General features: G+C 33.8%; 1 protein-coding gene and 1 long non-coding RNA gene across 2 annotated transcripts; one reads left to right on the top strand and one right to left on the bottom strand.

The window, feature by feature from the left end:
• Positions 1 to 2,965: 2,965 nt before the first annotated feature.
• On the bottom strand, positions 2,966 to 22,440 carry LOC126736315 (probable ATP-dependent RNA helicase DDX27). Its single transcript, XM_050440613.1, has 5 exons — positions 22,226 to 22,440; positions 17,211 to 17,880; positions 10,921 to 11,287; positions 4,754 to 5,074; positions 2,966 to 3,661 (listed from the first exon to the last, which is right to left on the bottom strand). Exons 1-5 carry the CDS (start codon positions 22,319 to 22,321, stop codon positions 3,010 to 3,012), a joined length of 2,106 nt encoding a protein of 701 aa, XP_050296570.1. The 5' UTR covers positions 22,322 to 22,440; the 3' UTR covers positions 2,966 to 3,009.
• LOC126736316 (uncharacterized) lies at positions 6,918 to 10,465 on the top strand. The gene is made up of 3 exons (XR_007660651.1): positions 6,918 to 9,003; positions 9,363 to 9,483; positions 9,628 to 10,465. It is a non-coding gene; the product is annotated as an uncharacterized LOC126736316 (long non-coding RNA).
• Positions 22,441 to 22,586: the final 146 nt, after the last annotated feature.

Genomic DNA, 22,586 nt, shown 5'->3' with positions numbered 1-22,586 from the left:
AACGTGATAAAGCATGGTTTTGGAATTTAATATTTTTTTTAATTAAATATAACGAAAGGTATCCGGTATTGATTTAAGTTCATATTTCCTCTAAATGCAAAATAGGTCTATTATCTTCTTCTCTTCGATATTTGATATTGTGTCAGATAGTATTTTCTAAATTATTTTTTACTGTAAAAGTGACGTTAATGCCTAACGGATGAGTGACTCATTATGAATTCGTCACAAAAATACAGATTTCACTTAGAAGAATTTTTATCATGGAAAACTCATATAGGTGATTTTATGTCTAACCCATTCGCGGACAAAACAAAATTTTTTAGGGTCTTCCTGGGACATTTTTTTTTAGAATCGGCATGTCTTAAGGTCATAAATTATATGTCAGAATTTTTTTGTTTGTGGTGTTTTTTCGTAAAGAAACAGTCAGACTGCTATTGCAGACCTGTCCCTTTGGATAACAACTTGCGTTATATAGGGACAAGACTGCTTATGCAGACAATATATCTTTGAAAGGTTGTATAAAAATAAACATTTTTATTCACAAAAGTAAGAAACTACAAAAATATTAATTAATATGCTTATAACATAGGTAGTACAAAAACCGAAATTCATTTATTGGAATGAAAATTTTCAAAGCATTGCCCAACACACAATGGGGGATGCGTTTCGCAAACCTTACATCTCCACGATGTCTGCCCGCGTTTGTCATGCTTAGAACACTCCCGGCATCGCAGGAAATGACTTTTGCGTTTAGAGGGGCGGGACTGGTATTTTTTCTAAGACATGTAGAACTTCAGGTACAATTGTCTCCTCAGCTTTAACGTGTGCCGCAGGGACTGAAACTTTTGAAGCTTTTGCTGCACCTTGGTTCACCAGTTTTCTTCCGTCTCTCAAATTGTTTGGAATCCCAAGTAATCCCCTAATGATACTCTCCCGAAATTGAAGTAAATTTGTTTTTGATTTTGTGATATCTCGATACAGCAAGAAACTATTTATAACTGTAACATCTAACAGATGAAATATCACCTTTTTGTACCATCTGATTGATTTTCTGGGGCAGCTATAATAGGAAGTAAATTGATCACATCTGTCTACCCCTGACATATTCATGTTATATTCGTGAATTTCTTTTGGCTTTTGTAGTTTTTTCCCATAAGAATTCGAAACCTTTATCATCGTTGGGTGAAATTTGGTAGTAATGCACAAAACATCGCGCTTGTCCTTCCATTTGCTGACATACACTTTACCATTTCTTTTCCAAATATGGTCGCTTCTTTTGAGTTTTTTTGTCGTAACTACTTTTGGGTTTTGTTTTCGATTTGATCTCAAAGTATCTGTCGTGTGAGTTTTTCTATGAAGGAGAATTTTGGACAACCCCACGCTATTATAATAATTGTCCATTATCAAGTGATGACCTTTATCTAAAAATGGCTGCATTAGTCTGAATACCAATGCTGGAAACTTCTCCATCGTCCTGTTTTCCTTTATATATTTCAATGTTATGATTGTACCCATTTGGAGAGCATAATTCAAATAATTTAATTCCATATTTGGCACGTTTACTTTTTATAGTTTGCCTAAAGCTCAATCTGCCTCGGTGCAATAAAAGCGACTCATCCAGTGCTAATGCCTCCTCCGGGGTAAAGGCTTTTTGATAATTGCGTATCAAAATTTTTAGCAGAGAAGTAACTTTATTCAGACGATCGACATTTCCTTTTTCCTTGGTGCAGTTGAACGCCCGTAGTAATTGCTCATACCTCCTTCCAGTCATTACGTTGGAAAATATGGGATGGTAGTAAAGGGGATCCAAGGAGAATATTTTTCGCAGAGTTGGAATTTTGCGCATACCTTGCATGGGGTCTGTTGGTCGTTTCCATTTTTTTCCCATACTCATTAGTGCATGATGTCAAAAGATCCATCACTTCATCATCCCACAAAGTTTTGAAAACTTCCAGCGGTGATGGTACATTATCAAATCTTAATTTGATCCCAGCATTTGCGTTGTCAAAGTTGAAATCCGGAATGTCTTCAACGTCGCTGTGCCATTCCTTGTCGCTGTCCGACTGATCAGAGCTTGGCGATGGTAACGAAGGTTCTGCGTCATTCGATGCTGAACTGATATCCTCGTTCTCAGAAGCGGTACTTTCTTGAGTTTCATCAGAGCTATTATTTGATGGAACATAGTCTTCATCCCCACTTTCAGAGTTATGATAAGGATCCTCATCACTTTGTTGACTAGCCTCATCCGAACTAGACGATGCTGATTCAGCAGTCTCGACTTCATCATAAAAGTTTTCTATTATCACCACCAACTCCAGATTGAAACTGGCCAAAACCATATGTAAATACAATTTCCAAAAAAAAAATGAGCCCCTACTACTTATTTTTCACCTCTAAAACTTACCGAACACAGGTGCACTTTATTGGGACACACACCACGTCTGATTGTCTAACCTTATGTAGATTTTGTCTGCACTTGCAGTCTTGGCGCCAAAAGATCAGCTGACTGTCAACACATGCGCAGGTTACATATATGCATACTATACGCTTCGTGGGACGATTCTCAGTATTATTGTAGTATTTAACACAACAGATCTTTCTAAACCTTAGTACACGCTAATAACGACTGCAATTGAAGACTTGTCCTCTGGGGACGATCAAATTGCGTCTTCATATGCAGGCGTGTCCCTGCACGTCTGTCTGCATATGTAGACGTGTCCGTGAATGGGCTAACATAAATTTGAGTACCTAAAAAATTCTTTACCATGCGAATTTTCAGTCAGTTATAAGTTGCCAAATTGTATAAAGTGTATCAAAATTGAAAAACACTTTAAATTTAATATAAAGAAGCATTATTACTATTAATAATAAAAACATTAGTTTCTTATAAAACTTGTTGCAAATTAATTGTTTCTTTTCTCATACTTTTCGCCTACAGGTTTTAAATATAAAATAAAACACACCATTTCATAAACAGAGTCCTTTATTTAAAAAAAAACTAAATTATCATCATCTTTTACCCTTTTTATTTCCCCGCTTGTTTTGCTGAAACTTCGACTGATACCTCAACTTTTTCGCGTTTTTCGTATTAACCAAATCCTCGAAGTGCGATTTCCGTTTCTTCCCTCCGGCTTGACCACCTCCGCCGCCGACCTCGTTCCTCACCGCATTAATCTTCTTCTGTTTGATCTTCTTCTTCACCATTCGGGCTTGTACCGCGGCAATTTTCGCTATTTCTTCACTTTCCGGATCGGGATTTTGACCCCCTTTATCCTTTTTATCTTTCCCTTTTAAAACCTTCTTACCGCCCGCATTCACCTTCAATTTTAAATTATCTTTTTCACTTTTTCGCTCTTTTTTCGTTTGGAACCACGGTCTCACCGGGTCTTTGCTTCCCGCGAGCATTTTTTCCATTTTATTCGCCTGATTCTCGGCTTTACTCAGGAGCCGTTCCTCCTCCTCTTCAAGTAGGATCTGAGTGATTTTCGGTTCGAGTTTCGTGATCTTTTGACGGTATTTTTCAATTATATCGGGCGGTATGACGCGGTTTTTTACCGGGTATTTTGCCCGTTTTATTATATCTTTTACCATTTTACGCTCCTGTTCACCCGCTAGGCTTACTGACACACCTGCTCGGCCTGCTCTTGCCGTTCTACCTACCCTGTATTACACAATTTGTATTATACTCTGATTTACAAGTAAATAGTAGAGTTATGCATTATATAAGTAAATACGAGCTAGAAACCTAATTATACCCGGCATACAAACCACTAAGGAAAAAATTAGGTAAATCCAGTGGTGGCTCTTATGACCTCTTTGACCCCCCAATCAAATACAACCGCACTGGGTAAATCATTTATGAAATGATAGAAATAGTGAAAATTAATTGTGAAAAATAGTGTCCGCAAGTCTTTCAGTGGCCCCTCTGTGATTGTAGTATTTTATTTTTTGTGAAAACTGTAATAATTACACGTCGCTGTGAAATGTAATTCACCGGCGTGAAAAACTGCGTTCTAGATAGATTTACACTTTGCAACCCTACTTTTGTGTCTTGCTTTTTGCTGAATTGGGTAGGTGAATGGTAGGATATGTTCCACTGACAAAATTTGTTATTACTGCAAAACAAACGTGATTGATGGTGTAACTTGCATTCCATTTGCAAGGCTAATTATCATCACGATAGTTGTGCTAAGAAAAATGGAGCTATTAAAGGTAATAATGTTAAATGTGGGGTTTGCATGAAATATGAAGAAGGGAAAAACGGTGAATCTCGTGACAATACTATAGATGCCCCATAAATTCATTTTTACCCATGGCATCCAAGAGAATTTATTGTATATATTATTTAATAAAAGAACTAAAAAACTAGATTAAAATTTTGATTAATCCAAGAACCCAGAATAAGTAATTCATGATTAGAAAGAGCTTCTTGCATAACTTAACTCAAGTGACTTTGGCGTTTTAATTCTAGACATTGAAGAGTAATTTTAGAATGTTATTTCAGCAATGTGATTGCCTCTTAAGTCTTTTAGGTACCTGAAATAATCATTACCTTAGTCCAGGCTCTTAAAATATTTCTTCCAGGGTGGTTTAAAGTAAGACACTTATTCCAAGAACTTAAGTAGCTTTAAGCATTCAAATGCCTGGAAGTGGCTTTTGAGTAAACTTAAAGTCCAAGAACTTGGGGAAAGTGTCTAATTAATTAGAAGGCTTACAGGAATTAAACACGTCCAAAAGACCAAATCGAACTTACCTATGTATATAATGCTCCAACAAAAACGGCATAACAAAGTTGACAACTGTCTTAACCCCCGGAATATCCAACCCTCTGGCGGCGACATCTGTGGCCACCAAAACGTCCACCGATTTATTTTTAAACTTCTCGAGAGCCTCCAGACGTTGTGGTTGCGTGAGATTTCCGTGCAACTCGGCCACTTTAAGCCCCAACAGACCCAACAGGATATGAAGTCTGTGCGCTTGTTTTTTCGTTTGCACGAATATAATGCAACTCTCCCTAAAAGTTCTGCATACGAGGGCTCCTAAAATGGCCTCCCTGTCCGCCTCCTTGCCGGACCTGAAAGATGTCTCCTCAAAAATGCAACAACAAAGGACCTTTCACACACATCAGTTCAGTCTCAGTTACGACAAAAAAATATATCGTTGCCTTTATTTAAACCGACATGTTCACACCCGTCCGGCGCAGTTACGGATTTTGCCGTCGGTTCCGTTTCAGTGTCCGTTCAGTCATAATTCGTCGGCCACGATATTTTCTTGTTTTGACTGACTAAAAAGTTTGTTGTTTTTTTTTAAATAAAAATATGAATGACGAAAGATTAATAGATGAATGGTTCGGGAATATCACCAATAAAAAAAGCAAAAAAAGTGGAAACCCAATTGAGTGCATCTGGAAAATTAATGGACTACTTGTTAAAGAAAAATGAAAGTTATACTGCCGTTCATCCCGTTGACACTTTCTTAGCTTCTATAGATTCAACTCTAGCCATATTCATTACATTTGGCAAAAGCAGAATTATTTAATATTACGCAAAAATATCGGCCACGACAAAGACCAACATCTGACGATAATAGGTCATCCACAGCACAGTATTCAAATAATTCATCAGTAGTTGCTACTCCACTGAATTCATCCACCGATGGAAATGAACAGTATAGTAACAGTTCAGATTCACAGCAATCCCATCAGCATGCAGAAAATCAGTTACAAAATTACTATCAAAATTTCACTCCTTAATAATAAAATATTTTTTCTAAACTTATATTTTCTATCATAACTGGAATAAATTACTATTTAATTTAAATTAAACATTATTTCCTGTTTTCATTAATATGCAGTCCCATAAAAACAAGGTATTTTTCAAACAGAGCAAGTCAAGCATGGCCCTATAGTTACCCTTTTTTTGGCGCCTATATTATGGTAAAATAATGCTAATATTCAGGTAATATGTCATACTTGTCACTAAGTAACGAATTTCGCGGGCATGAAGACTGTTTCGAAATTTACTTACCTTAAACATACAGCTAGTCGCTGCTTTGGTGCAATAGCCCTTCTCCAATGAGTATCTTGCTTTCTTAAGTGAGGTTCGATTTTATTAAGAAGCACATAAAAACAATCTTTAGACATTCTAAAATACTCATAAAATTTGGTTTCATCATCGACTAATTCCCTGTACAGGGTGTTTCAAATTCGAGCCACATCATTGGGATTTCGGAAACGGTAAGAGATACAGGGTCGCTTAAATTGGGGCAAAGTTGCGTATTCTTATGGTTAACAAAATGCCGATTTAAAATTTAAAAAATTCCGACTACGTACGAAGTTATTCGGAAAATACCGAAATTTTGGAAAATCGTTTTTATTTTTTTGTGAGGTTATTTGAAAACATATCTTAAAATAATTGACACTTTATTATTGTCACTTTTTCTCCTCTACCAGATGGCGTCGTCAAATTTAAAATCCGACGTTTCGTCTTTTGGCAACCATCATCAACTTTATTTTTTTAAATACGGTCCTGGAATTTTTTTTACTTATTTTAATTCCTCTTTTTATTTTTAGAGAAATGACATATCACATAGTTTAATTTTCCAATATTTTAATGTCAAAAATTTACTTTTATTAAAAAAAAGTTAATACTGTCCTGTTGTTTGAAATAAAAATTGTCTTGATGTTGTTTTTCAATCAATAACATGGTAAAAATATTGCTAATATGTTATATTATATTATATTTTCACAAATTTTTCTGCAGACCTGATGTCTAAGTCTCCGGCTGAATAACTTGAAAATTCTTATTAGCAAAGATGGCTTTGAATTAGAAAAAAATGGATGACCATCTGTCATTAATTGTTTATATCTGTTAGACATTTGGCTTTTTCGATATTTTGTGAAATCAAAAATGGTATTCTCCAGCAGCGAACAACGTGATATGGTCCAATTCTTTGAATAGAAATTCGCAACGCTCCTGCCAACAATATCTGGAGCAATATCCAGAGCGCCCCCAACCTAATTATACGTATTTCGGAGCTTTGGACAGGAACCTTAGCCTCTATGGAAGTTTCACTAAACCTCGAAATATGTATGGGACTCGAGTGCATCCTGAAACCGAGCAGGCGATTATTAATGCTGTAAGTTTTACAACGATATACTTTCACAATAACTTTTTATCAGATAGCTTTCGTTAAAGGTTACCCAAAATCCGCAAGGTTCAACCAGACAATTTTCCCGTGAATTGAATATGCCAAGTACCCGTATCCACAGAGTATTGAGAAAAAATCGCTATCGCCCCTATAAACTTCATATCAGTCAAGAACTTAGGCATGGAGATACCGATAGAAGGCTTCAGTTTTGCAATTGGTTGACCGAAAAACTGCAAGATAATGAAGACTTTTTAAACAAAATAATTTGGACAGATGAATGTAACTTTTCGACCAACGGGCTATTTAATCGGAATAATGAACATTTTTATTCAGTCGAAAATCCGAGACAAAACCGCGAAGTAAGAAGACAGGGGCATAATTCTTTCAATGTTTGGGTGGGTCTTTACAGGAATCGAATTTTGGGACCCATTATATACGACGGTAATTTAACTGCTGAGCGCTATTTAGATTTAATTCTGCCAAATATATTCGATGTTCTTGAAAATGAACCTCTTGATATTATCCGCGATTTGTGGTGGCAGCAGGATGGTGCACCACCCTATAATGGAAGGAATGTCACACGATTTTTAAATCATAATTTTCCTAATCAGTGGATTGGAAATCAAGGGGTGGTGCGCTGGCCAGCTAGAAGTCCCGATCTTTCCCCGTTGGATTATTTTCTTTGGGGCTATTTAAAGAACAGACTATTTAAGAACACCCCAAATGATATAAACATTTTACGTGCAAATTTATTGACAGAATTAAGGGGTATACGAGCCAGGACTATCCAGCGGGCAGTGTCTGGAAATTTACGTAGAAGGATACAGAAATGTATTGAGGTGCAGGGTCAACTATTTGAATATTTACTTTAAACTTAAAATATTGCATTTTTTCGCATTAAGTTCTATTATTTTTAGTTTGTGTTGTTCAACATACAAATTACCCACATAGCAATGAGAAGCATATTCATATCTATAGCATATACCCAGAATGTGATTGAACGTATATTCTTATTTTCATATTCTTAACATGTTCTACCAAGATATAGTTATGTACCACCTATATTCTTAGACGTATGTTCCCGTGCATTTATTCATAACATATGCTAAGAATATTTCGCCATATTCTTATAAAATACTTTATAGGATATACTTCAGACGATGTGCGTAGCATATGCTTATGATATACCGGGATATATTATACAAAACAACATGACAATAGCGCCACCTGGTGCTACTGCCTCAGCCGGTAGTGGGGCCAGCCGGTATTTTTCACATTTTTGACGCCATCGGTGTCATAGACAAACGATCGAACGAATATCGGTGTTTATTTTTTATTTTCCGTTTTGTTCTCTGTTCTTTTCTTTGAGAAACTTTTATTATCGTATACGAGGCCTGTAGTTCCGTAGTCAAAATCGTGTATAAAAATAGTGTATACCGTGAGGGTTTACTGTAGCAATGTACATAAATGAGGATTGAGGGTTAGGTTTAGGAACATTAAATTCCAAAAAAACATTAAGCAGGGGTATTCTTCAGAAGACTCTGAGTTTTATTGAAATTTCAAAAAAGAAGACTGTCTTGTGTGTTCTAAGGATCTAGGTATTAGTGTAGGTAGGTACACAGCTTTTTTAGTTTGTAATATTTCAATTTATACCTAGTTTGATAGGTTTTAATTTTTCTAATTAGTTTTAGTTATTGTGTTTAAGTTAAGTTTGAAGAGGTATCACATAAAATGTCAACAAAAAAACAACCAAAAAGTAAACGTTCACTTAGACGCATAGTGACCAAAAAAACTGAAACAGAACTTTTGCTGACTTCAGATGACACTCTATGACCCTATCCAGAGTTATAATTGGTAAGTATGTATAGTAGTTTGTGTAATTCCTTTTTTTTCTAACTGTAGAACCATATGGTTATAAATTTAATCCAAGAATTTTATTATCCAAAATTAAAATAGGGCCAGCAAAAAGCTCCTTTATATTGTTGATTTTTTAAAATCTATATTAAGTTTATTAAGGATGTCAGGTTGTTTAACAACAATAAAGACGTCAAATGTTTAACAACGTGTTTAACAACAATAAATTTTTGTAAACCCAGCTGTGGTTCATAGAAAAAATTGTTTTTTTTTTTATATCTCCGTAGTCCAAAACACTATACATCATTAGGAAAAATCACAGATTTGAAATAACTATTAATGGAACTTTTTCTTTTTAGATGCAGTGAGATGTAATAAATGAACCTCAAATGCGTGTGATGATGAAATAATCAGTGAAATAAAAAGATGGCTGGTCAAGGCAAAGGAAAGATTGCAAAACAAAAACAAGAGAAGTGAAAAGTAAGTGCATATGGTTTTATTTATTTTAGATTAGTTATTAGCCTTTTATCATGATTTTTGGTTTGGTTTCAATATTGATATGTAACCGATGTTAAGTAAATTCTGAAAAAACAAAATATATTCTCCAACATTTCTATTTTTTAGATTGGCTGACAAACGGAATACACAAGAGGACAATAATGTATAAAATATGTGGCATTATGTGATTTTTATTGAATAAATTTTATAAGCATATTTTATGTAGCTGATTTTTGTAGCAAGTATGTTCCAAGAATGTGCTATGCATATATAGCCAAGTATTCCCAGTATATTTCTAGAACATTCCTAATCCTAGTGCATAGCATATGCTACTTGCGGCCAAAAGTATATGCTGAGCATTTTCTCAGTACATATAACTATAATTCTTAGCACATGCTCAGCACATATTTCCAATATTCTTATACGTAAAAGTCGATTCTAAGCACATGCTAGGTATATAATTTTGCTATGTGGGTAGTAATAAATTATAGTTGTTACTATTGTTATTGTTAAAATTTAGTATAATATATCAAATTTATACTATTTTTACCATGTTAATAATTAAAAAATTTCGTCAAAAACATTGATTTATTCAATAAATGATAGTGTTAAGATAAATTATTACTTTTTATTTCAAACAACAGGACAGTATTAACTTTTTTTTAATAAAAGTAAATTTTTGACATCAAAATCTTGGAAAATTAAACTATGTGATATGTCATTTCTCTAAGAATAAAAAGGGGAATTAAAATGAGTAAAAAAAATTTCAGGGCCGTATTTAAAAAAATAAAGTTGATGATGGTTGCCAAAAGACGAAACGTCGGATTTTAAATTTGACGACGCCATCTGGTAGAGGAGAAAAAGTGACAATAATAAAGTGTCAATTATTTTAAAATATGTTTTCAAATAACCTCACAAAAAAATAAAAACGATTTTCCAAAATTTCGGTATTTTCCGAATAACTTCGTACGTAGTCGGAATTTTTAAATTTTAAAACGGCATTTTGTTAAGCATAAGAATACGCAACTTTGCCCCAATTTAACCGACCCTGTATCTCTTACCGTTTCCGAAATCCCAATGATGTGGCTCGAATTTGAAACACCCGGTACAGTGTACTGAATTCTCCCTAAGTTTCTCTTTTCAACCACGCCTTATGTACCCACTTCCTCTTTCGGGTTTGGGTCGGTTCTTCTTCTTCTTCATCAAGAGCTATAGCAATCATTGCTAATTCATCCTCTGTAAAACTAGCCATTTCGCAAATTTTTAGAGAAACCCTACTACAACTTAACAATAATCAGTGAACAATTTTTTGACTGATATGTATGAATAGCCGTCACAAATGTTGACTGAATTAGACTGAGACGGAACTGACGTGTGTGAATAGACCTTAATGGCTCAATTTACTAAAGAGACTCGCACCTAATTCTGACAAACTCCTGCCTCAAATTAAAAGCGACGTCTTTGTTACTGTCGACAAACAACCGGACCGGATCGACCAGAGACACCGCCGCCAGGTTTTCCACTTCCTCGGTCATCGTGGCCGAAAAGAGCATCGTCTGTCTCGTTCTGGAGCATTGTTTGATGATCTCCTTCATTTGTTCCGCGAAATATTCGTCCAGCATACGATCCGCCTCGTCCAGGATCAGTACCTCGATCGAATCCAGACCAAAGGTGGGGGTGCTCTTTAAATGGTCGATTAAACGACCCGGAGTGGCTATGACGATATCCGGGTTCTTTCTCAAGATGTTTTCTTGGGTTTTTAGGTCCAGTCCGCCCACAGCCAAACCTGAATAAGTGTCACAGTCGAATTAACCTCGGATTTATGGATTATTTAGGGGTAAAATCATTTTCTTTCCCGACTCAGGTACAAATGTTTCATTGTAGTCAACATTAAAGAAATTTCAATAAAAAATGTATTTTTGTAATAAAGTTGTTCTTATAATTTGAATATTATACAGGGTGTTTTTTTATGTTGCGACAAAATTCAGGGGCGTATTCCTTCGGACGAAATCAAGCAAAAAATTTCCTACGAACATATGTCCTACACTAGAGGGTGGTAAAGTTGAACGAAAAAGACTTACTTTTTTCTGTAAAATAAGATAAATTTGATTCATGTATTCGAATGTTTTACAGGGAAAACTTCAAAAAAAAAATGCTGATAATAAAAGTAACACTTAATCAAGATAATCATAGTTAGGCGTTATGATGGCTATCCACAATATTGGTTTTTTTATGCGAAAACCGTGCATCGGGCGAAACATTACCAACAGATCTTTATTACAAGAAAAATCAGTGGCGTACACGTTCCTTTTAAAAAAATATTCAGTTAAAAGCCCAATTGAACAGAATTGTGTATAGGAAAACCGCTATACACAATTTAAATAGGGAGGTTGTTTGTTTAGTGCATCAACAATCCGAATATCGAAAAATAATGAAAACTATTAATAGCATCAAATGTAATAAATTTTTCAAATCATCAATAGTATCAAGAATGAGTTCTGATAACACGATATTTATGATTTTACTTCAATTTTGTGAAATATGTATAAAATGTCTTAATAATTAATAATTGTTCTATACTAGTAAAAAAAATATTCAACTGTATCTGCTTTGATTTCCTCATCAATAGTTGAAAAAAACAATTAAAGAAAATTAATAGAAATGATTATCAATTGTACCAAGAATTAGTTCTTATGATAAGATTTATCGAAATTTATCATATTTAGTCCTGATTTTGGTAAAATATAGAATAATTAAAAACTGTTGGATAATTACTTAATCATTTCTATGCTGATACAATCTATACAATGATTTTTCTTGAATATTTGATAAATGTTGTTATTTAGCGCATTAATAATTCAATAAAAAACTAAGAAAAATTAACGAAATTGATCATCAATAGCATTAAGAATAGGGTCCTATAATAAGATATATAATAAAAATCTATGTAATTTTCTATTATTAAAATAAAATGTCCTGATTTTGATGAAATCTAGAATAATCAAGAATTATTCCACAGTTTGATGATTGCTTAAATCGGTACAATGGTTATTTAACCAATTCCAGGCCAAGCAAAATTAAAAATTGATTTTTTTTTAAAATAATTATCAATAACATTAAGAATCAGTTCCTTTGATAGTCTCCATATAATGAAATTATGGGAATAGATACAATAATTGTCTTCAATATCTCCTGGTGATACCATAATGATCAGTTAATCAATTTCAGATTTAAAAAATCACTACCATGATTTAAGGAAAAATTATCCTTAAGCCAGCAGAAGCATCTGACTAAATTTGTTATTGTTGTATCTGTTAAAAGTAATAAAAGACATTTTCCATGAAAACCTTATAATAAAGCATTAACAATGAATTCCCGTAATTATGTATATTGATTAAAAAACTACCAAACATTTCTTGATTTTTAAGAAAAATAAGATGAATCAAGAATAATTGAAACCAAAATGATCAGACCAGAAAATATTTGTATTTTTAAGTAGAACTTGACTATTTCTGGCATCACGATGGTGATAATGTAATTAATCAATAATAATCAATTTTAGGTTCATAGATATACTGCATAGATATTTGAAAATCAATTCCAAGTAATAGGAGTATATGAATCGCTCCTTAATTTGCATTTCTTGCATCAATCATTTAAATTTTAAACAAGAATTGAAAATTTCTTGAAAAGCTCTTAATGAGGCGACAGTTAATTATCAGAATGTAAATGGCTTAAGAACAAAGTTTGCAAAAATGCTTCAACTTCAGTATATGGTATTATGATGTTGAGTAAAACTTCATTGAACAGCAACTTCTTGGACAGTGAACTGGGTCTGCATAGCTTTACTATTTATAGACGGGACAGATGTCTTGAACGGACTGGTAAAACCAGGAATGGTGGAGTACTTATTGCTGTTCGCTCGTCTCTATTGCTGAATTGCTGCCTGTGGCTCATGAAGAATCTGAAGCCATCTGGGTTTCCTTAATTTTTGGTAAAGTAAGACGAATTTTTTGTTGCTTTTACACACCTCCCAATTCTAAACCCGAAGACTACCAACATTTTTGGGAGACAACCGAGAGGGTGGCCGGAGACTATGGTGACAGCTCAATTTTGATTGCCAGTGATTTTAATCTACCAAAATTGACTTGGTGTAATGACTTGCTTGGAATGTTTAGTAGTGGTGTGGTGGGGCCTGCAGAATCTTTACTAGAAACAATGCCATACCTTAACATGTATCAGATCAATAACATTCAAAATGCAAATGGGGTATATCTAGATCTAGTTTTTAGTAACAATAGTAATGATACCCTATCATGCTCAAATGATCTTTTAGTTAAATGTGATTGACATCATCCTGCATTGGTGATTTTTATAAAGTTAAACAATTTTGAATCTCTTGATTATTGTGAAGAAATACACGACTTCAGATTATGCAGGTCTTAACAGCTACCTTCTTAATGCGGATTGGGATAGTTTATTCTCATCCGATGTTAACGCTAATGTGGACTGTTTGTATAATGCATTGGGCAACGCTCTCACCTATTTTGTACCTATCATAAAAATTAACAATAAATTCAAGTTTCCAATATGGTTCAGCGCAGAATTGAAATCAAATGTTTTGCAAAAAAGATTGGCACATGCAAAGTATAAACAGTCTAAGGCCGTTGAAGACTATGAAATGTTCGGTAATCTTAGAGCAATCTGTAAAAATCAGGCCGATCAGTGCTACTCACACTATATTGAGCAAACCCAATCTGCTATTTCCGGTGACCCTAAATATTTCTGGAAATATATAAGAGATAAGACACAAAATAACAGTATTCCATCTACTGTGAAATATTTAGATGCAGTGGGTGAAAATGGCCATGAAATAGCACCTTTATTTGCACAATATTTTTCTTCAGTCTACTCTCCTAATGAATTTGATGTTCAGAAATTTTCGCAGCCTGATATTGCATGTTCTTTTGATATTAATGAAATGCATGTACAAATATCTGAAGTCTTTGAAAAGTTAACTAATGTCAATGTTAATAAGGGCCCTGGGCCTGACTGTATTCCAGCTGTCTTCATAAAACACTGTGCTTTTGCTTTGGCACGTCCACTATGGCTGATTTATAATTTGTCTTTCAAGACGGGTAGATTTCCAACCTCATGGAAGTTAAATTATTTGACTCCTATATTTAAGAATACAGGTCAGAGGGATGATGTGAAAAACTATTGTCCTGTTTCTCTGGCTTGTCACTTTGCAAAGGTTCTTGAAAGTTTTGTCACAGATTTTTTATCAAAGAAATTTAAAAACATAATCTCAACTAAGCAGCAGCATGGGTTTGTCAGGGGTAGGTCCATTACCACTAATTTGTTGCTTTACCAAACAGCTTTGTCGGGGGCCTTGGAGAGCGGTATGTCGGTTAATTCCATATATACTGACTTTTCCAAGGCCTTTGACAAGGTTGATCATTCTCTCCTGGTTGCGAAGTTGTCACTCTATGGCAATGGTGGTTGTCTTTTGGCCTGGTTGAAGTCATATCTGTCTGGAAGAACACATATTGTAAAGATAAATAACTTTTATTCTAGTCCTTTTACAGTGACTTCTGGGGTTCCTCAGGGTACCCCCTTTTTTATTAATGATGTTGTTCATTGTTTTGATTATTGTAATGTGTTGCTTTTTGCTGATGATGTTAAGATTTTTAGAATTATAGACAGTAACTTGGCACATCATGAACTTTGTTCTGATCTTCACAAATTTGAATTATGGTGCAAGAACAATAGAATGGTCCTAAATGCTAAAAACTGCATATATATTCAATTTACCAGGAGTTTTAGTCCACCATTTCATCAGTACCATCTAATGAGTTCACTTATTAAGAAGGTATCAGAGATACATGATCTTGGGGTGCTTTTTGATTGCAGACTAACTTTTTCAAAAAATATTGAAAACCTGTGTAATAAAGCTTATAAAATGTTGGGTTTTATTAAGAGGCACACTCATGATTTCAGCAGTATTGATTCCATCAAACTTCTGTATTTTTCATTGGTTCGCAGTCAACTTGAGTCGAATTAATGTATATGGTCACCTTATTATGCTAAATATATAATGTGTCAACGAAAGAGTTCAACGTAAGATTCATAAGATACATTGCTTACAAGCTTAATATTCCTTGTATTGATATTAATTACAGTGAAATGTATATTGCTTGAAAAGTTGGAGACTCGACGTAAAAATGGCGATATTGTCACAACATACAAGATTCTTAACAATGTAATACAGTCTCCTGAGTTGTTGTGTCAGCTTAATTAAAATGTTCCTCCTACTACAGTGCTGAGACAGACTAGATTATTCTACCTTGAACAACATCGTACACTGTATGGTGAAAACTGTGCAATAGGTAGAATGATGATTAACTCAAATAGTGTCAGTATAGATTTGTTTCATTGTTCTCTGAGTTCACTTCAACGAGTTTTAAAATCTGGTTAAGTGCAATATAATTTTATATCTTGACTTTGTGTGTCTTCTTTTCTATTGCAGTTACTTTGTTTTAAACCATTGTTGTCCTTATATTTTATTTAATTTTATTGATGTTACCTGTTATCTGTTATTTATGCTAGATATTTAATGATAGTACTAATACTTCAAGTGCATTATTGCGATATAAAATCTTATTTTGTTGAATATTTTATATACTATATTTATTTTGTAAATTGGTTAATTACCGTAATATACTGAATACTGAAAAATATCAAAGAAAACGTTGATTATTAAAATTTAAAGATTATCACAAACTTTCAATTACATTTGTGAAAACAAAATTTATTAACAATTAAATTGATACTATCATTGATTGGGAGATTGTTGATTGCCTTTTGAATACCTATGGTGATTATTTGATCAATTTTAGGCCTACAGAATTAAAAAAAAAACAATTTTAAATCTATAAGAGTACTTGAACCAGAGCTCTCTAATCTTTCGTGATTTGCGATGGTACATTAATCATTCCAAGAAAAATAGAGAAAACCATTAAGGAAATTAATTATAAAAATGATTGGACAATAATTGAGGCTACAGCAAAATGATTATTAAACAGCCACATAAGAGTTTCAATTAGGGAAATTTTAGACCATCTACCAGCACACCAATCTTCAAAACAATATATACAGGGGTATCAAATTTATCGAAAAAGTAAGTTTCATCGTTCATACCACCCTGCAGTGTAAAATATTATGATTACATAATGCAAGCATTTAGTTGCATATTACATTCATTAAATTAATGTAAAAATACAAGGGAATTAAATAAAAAAATTAAGAAGCTATAAATGCATATAGATTTATAGATATAGAAAGTTATTTTTGTTATATTCATTGGCATGCTTAGTTTCTTCCAGGCATTCAATTGCCTGGAAAAGAAACATTAAGTACCTTGTAACTTGATTATGTGACTTCAGTTAAAGAAACAAAGGTCTTGGTTTGTTTCTTCCAGGCATTTAACTGCCTGGAAAAAAACATTAATTGCCTTGTAACTTGATTATGTGATTTCAAGGGAGTGGTTAATTTCATCCAGGCATTCAATTGCCTTGAACTTGATTAAATGATATCAATTAAACAAACAAAGGGCATGGTTACTTTTTTAAAATGTATACATAATATAGATTCAGATTAAAATAGTTAATTATAAAAAACTGGAAAAAATGTAACACTTCTCAACTCACCTAACTGGATATCAGTATACTGACATAACTGCTTGGATACTTGGTATACTTGCACACCAAGTTCTCTGGTGGGCACTAAAACTAGTACCCTTGTAAGGGACGTTGCTTCTGTAGGTCTGTATAAGAGTCTTTCCAAGGTAGGTAGCATATAAGCGGCTGTTTTACCTGTGCCAGTAGCTGCACAACCGCAAATATCCCTACCTAAAAGGGCTACAGGAATGGTGGCGCATTGAATAGGAGTGGGATGGACAAACTTCATATCCGATATGGATTTTAACAGGGGCCTAGATAAGTTCATTTGTTGGAAGTTCATAATGTCGTTGTTCCCATCGAAATGCTGCTCATTCCCTGGCTCTTCTTCTTCTTTATTATTTTTGCCTAGTATCTTCTTTTTTTTGGCAGTGATTCGATCATGAGCAAGTTCGTCATCTGATAAATCCAATTCGGCACCTGAATCTTGTTTTTCTTCTGCGTCACTGTTGTTTTCTTCATCGTTTTGCTTAGGCCTGTGTTTGTTGATTTTATCGTCGGTTTTCGATTTCGCTTTTCTTTTGATGTACTTTTTTATGTCATTCCAGGAGTCTTTGTTGTATTCCTCTTCGGTGCTGACAAACGTAAAGTCCTCGGCGAAGGTTTCGTTTTTTTTGCCGATTTGTTTTGACGGTTGGAACTAAATAAACACAAACATAATTTATTCATGCCAGATACACAATAAAGCAATATTTACTTGAATGGAATTGTTGTTAGTCCTTACATAAGATTCATATTATTATTATTATTTTGTAATCTGATGAATAGTCTTTTAAAAACTATGAAATGTGCTCCCATACCAATATTGCATGAGAAAATTTTGACTCAATAAATGTTTCATGTTAATTTGCAATTTATTGTACCCCTAAGAAAACACACACTGTCAGACACATTTAGCCATTAGCTGTTTTTGTTTTCTTTAGATGCAGTTGATTACTATTAAACTAATCTGTTGCATTTAATTGGGTCTCACTTATAGCAGCCAAAATCTCTTCATTTTAGGTGTCGCTATTTTCAGAATTGTTGTATTATGACCTTTGGGGAGAAGGTATCATTATAAATCATTTTTTACACCTTGAGGACCTGTGCACAACTCCCGACAGAAGCAGAAACATTTTTAACAATAATACATCAAAATGTATGCTCAATTAGAAACAAAATTGAAGAACTGGAAGTGTTCCTTTTGGAAACTCAAGAAAAGGTGGACTGTGTCTGCCTTACAGAGCACTTCCTTTCTGAAAATGAGCTTGAGTCTTTCTACATCGAGGGGTATAAGCATGTGTCAAGTTATACAAGGAAAACCTATAAGCATGGAGGTGCATTGATCCTAACCAAAACATCTATAGACGCAATGGAAAGAAAAGACTTGGTTGAACTATAGGTGGAGAGGAGCTGCGAGATTGCTGTCATTGGAATAAAAAGCAGAAGTATGGTTAAAGTGGCCCTGTACCGCCCACCAGCAGGTGATTTTAATGTATTTATAAATGTAGTAATTAGCCTTCTTGAAATTTTAACTGTGAACAATAATTTTATCTGTATTACTGGAGATTTTAATATCAATTTTAATACTTTATCAGGAACAACTATATATTTTTTCGATATTTTAAAATCTTATGGGTTTTCACAGGAAATTTTTGAAAATACGAGGCATTTGAATTGCATTGATAATATTTTTTTAGAGATACTCTTACGTTTTCAGTAAATGTTCTCGCGGCTGTTCTATCAGATCATAAAGCCGTTCAAATTAAAGTTCATTTTGTAAACATGCAAAGTACAACTCACACAAAGCAAATTTTTCATAGACCAATAACACAGAGGGGTATCCAAAACATGTTCAAAATTTTGGAAAGTGTTGACTGGGGGTTTTCTATGCTCCCCTGATACTGTAAATGAAATAGCATCATTTTTTATTGGTTTGTTAGTGAATGCAATGGATGCATCATTCTCAGTAAAAAAGAAGAGTGTGGTGGGAAACTGTCAGGTCTCTTGGTTTAATCATTTAAAGCAAATGCGCGAAACCTTGCATTTCTTAAACTCCTTGTATAGCAATAATAAATGTCTACAACTTGCAGAACAGGTCAAAATCTTTAGAAAAAGGTATAGGGAAGAAATTATATCTGCAAAAAGGGTGGCAAACTCTCAATATATACTACAGGCTGATAATAGAACGAAAGCTTCTTGGCAGATTGTAAATGGCCAAAGAAAGAAGGTGAATAGTGAGCGGCCCGTGGGTCTTACTGCATCCGAGTTCAATACATTTTTTTCAGGTATAGCTGAGGAAATTCTCAAGAAGATTCCACTGGCCACGGTCACTGCTGAATCATTTATGGATCAGGTCTGCCTGTCGGGTGTCCCTGTGGGGGGTTTTTCTTTTAGTGAAGTGACGTATATACAAGTTAGAGATGCTATAAGTAATTTAAAAAATAAACATTCTAGAGACATATATGGAATGAATGTCCCTCTTCTAAAACAATTAAAAGAGCATTTAATATATCCTTTAACAAAAATCCAAAATCGAAGGTTTTTGAGCTACTTTTAAAAAATCAACTTTATATCTATTTTGAACAAAATGAAATCCTCAAAAACTTTCAGTATGGGTTTAGGAAAAAATAATCGACTGTTAAGGCTATACTGGATCTTCTGGAGTATGTGGTTGAGGGCTTTGAAATGGGATCCCATGTTGAGGCAATTTTCTGTGACTTTTCAAAGGCCTTCGAATGCATATCTCATAGGATCCTTCTGAGCAAGCTTAAACTTTATGGTCTGATCCCGTCCAGTTTATCACTTCTTGAAACTTATCTTGTTGGATGTGTACAGAAAACCTGTTCGGGTGGAGCTTTATCAGAAGAATGCAAAATAACTCATGGTGTGCCACAGGGTTCACTTTGGGGCCACTCCTCTTTATTATTTATGTCAATGATATCGACAGGTCAATTGAGTCTAGGCTGCTGCTGTTTGCTGACGACGCTACTGCTCTTTGCAGGAGTACTAGTTTGCAAGAACTGGAGCTGATGCTGGTGGAGGTGAAGTCAGATTTGGGTAAGTGGTTCAGTGCAAATAGCCTAAATGTCAACAAAACGGAGGAAGTCCTATTCTCTTTGAGAAATACAGAGGGTACCAATGTTGAGAGTTCAGATGGGGTGAGATTCTTGGGTGTTCACTTAGATCCTACTATGATATTTGATAAGCATGTGGAGTTCATTGCAAATAAATTGGCAAAATAAATATTTCTTTTAAAACCATTAAAAGGCACAGTAGATAAGGATGTTTTGTTAATGGTTTACCATGGGCTAATACAGTCCATCTGCAATTATGGTCTCTTGGCTTGGGGTCATGCACCTCAAGCTAGGAGAATCTTTAAACTGCAGAGAAGAGCTCTGAGGGTTGTCGAGGGTCTGGGTTTCAGGGACGATGTGAGAGATTCTTTGAAAAAACTTAAAATTCTTACACTTCCATCACAGTATATCTTTGAATGTCTAATATATACAAAAAATAATTTACATAAATATACCCAGAGATCAGAAATTCATACTCACAGCACAGCACTTGACAAGTAGATTTCCTGGAAATGCACTTTCTAAGACTCAATAAATCTCGTATCTCAACTACTTATTATGCCCCAAGCATTTTTAATAAACTTCCTAATAATATTAAAGCTCTAAATGAAAAACTTTTTGATGCCTCAGTAAAAAAATTACTTGCTGATAGAGCCTTCTACAGCTTTGATGAGTATCTACAAGCTCAACTGTGAAAATTGGTGAAAATGAAACAAAAATAGGTTTTAGGAAATTGAAATTGATATTGGGGTCTCCAAAATTTTAACTGTTTGTAAATTGTGATTATTTTATTTAGTATTTGTGAAATTGTATCTTGGGTGTTATTTTTTTAATATTTTAGATAAGGATTTTAATTTGCAATGTAAAACTTTAATAATTTGTAAAGTGAAATAATTTTTTAATATGTATTTATCTACTTGTGACGATTGTAAAAAAATTTTTTTTTTCATAAGCATGAATTAACTTTACTTTACTTTAAAATCAACAAGCTGTTTTCTGAGACACATAATATTTGAATGCAGTAATTTAATACTAAACTCATTAAATTTATATTGTCACAACTTACTGATCAGTAAATGAGGTGAGACACAATCAATGGCTTTTGTAAGGTCACAAAAAAGAGCCTCGATATGTTCCTAGATTTTAAGTAGCCTACTTATCACAAACTGTGAGTTGGTAAATAGTTGATTGTTTTTAAAAAAATTTCCTATTACAGTTATAAGCAATTTTATATACTTTTGAAGAATATGGGTACTCACGGTCAATAATTATTGTGTGAATCAATGAGCCTTTCTTGTACAGGTACAGAAATTTTAAGGATAATTGGATGAGCTACTTCCTTAATACAAATATTTATCAACTTTGTTTATGGAGTTATAATTACATTTAGCTTACAAGCACTGGGTTTTGTTACCTTTTAATCTGTTTTTATTTTCATTCTCTCTTTTTCTTCTTTAATTTTTATAATTTCAACAAATTTGGTGAAAATAATTCAAAGAAACAAATAAATATAACAAATATATCACATATAGCATAAACATGAAATGACAACTTCATTTATGACTTATTATTGTTTTTTATCGAAAGGTCTTTTCAGTACAGCATTGGGAAATCGAGACTGGCAGTGAAGTAACGACTGGTTAAAAATAAATTTTTGTGGCTGTGGACCCAAAGACTTTAAAGATGTTGCTAACATTAAAACTTACTAAGCAAAGCTGTACTTTCTACAGCATTGGAGGTTATCTCTGGAGTATAAATGCTTTATAATTACAAGATTTATAGATAGGTATAGATTTATATCTAGATTATATATACTTATAATAGATACTCCAAATTGCTTATTGCACACTGTATAATCTCTCAGGCCCATTAAGCCCCTATTTATACTAAACCATAATATTTAAGTGGTTATAAAGATAAGACACTTGCCTCAACTTCTACATCAGAGCTTTCAGATAGATCCTCCACTTCCTCGTCATCTTCTATGGTTCTTATTAAATCTTTAAAAGTCGTAACATTCTCCATAATTAAATTTTACAATTAAAACATAATATTTTAACAGCTATTTGATTATTTATGAAAAATTGTAAGGCAGTAAGGATCCCAAACAAGACAACATGCAAACAAGAAGTAAAAGTGAGGTTATGGAGAAAGTGTTTAATTTGACATGATGAGGTTAGGATGTATATAGATAGGGATCGTGTTCTTTATAGGCAACCCCCTTGACAATTTAAAAAAAAAAACGTATTTGAAATTCTATATCAAATATTAAATGAACTCGGTTTTGAAC

This window comes from Anthonomus grandis, chromosome 5 (genome assembly GCF_022605725.1).
Source record: "Anthonomus grandis grandis chromosome 5, icAntGran1.3, whole genome shotgun sequence".
Lineage (NCBI taxonomy): Eukaryota > Metazoa > Arthropoda > Insecta > Coleoptera > Curculionidae > Anthonomus > Anthonomus grandis.
This window is presented reverse-complemented; position numbering and strand designations above follow the sequence as displayed.

Excerpts from the sequence above, each read along its gene's own strand:
- LOC126736315 (XM_050440613.1), bottom strand. The coding sequence starts at position 22,321 with ATGGAGAATGTTACGACTTTTAAAGATTTAATAAGAACCATAGAAGAT. Across the intron at positions 17,881-22,225 it reads GCTCTGATGTAGAAGTTGAG|TTCCAACCGTCAAAACAAAT; the intron begins GCAAGTGTCTTA and ends GTGTTTATTTAG. Across the intron at positions 11,288-17,210 it reads GTATACTGATATCCAGTTAG|GTTTGGCTGTGGGCGGACTG; the intron begins GTGAGTTGAGAA and ends ACACTTATTCAG.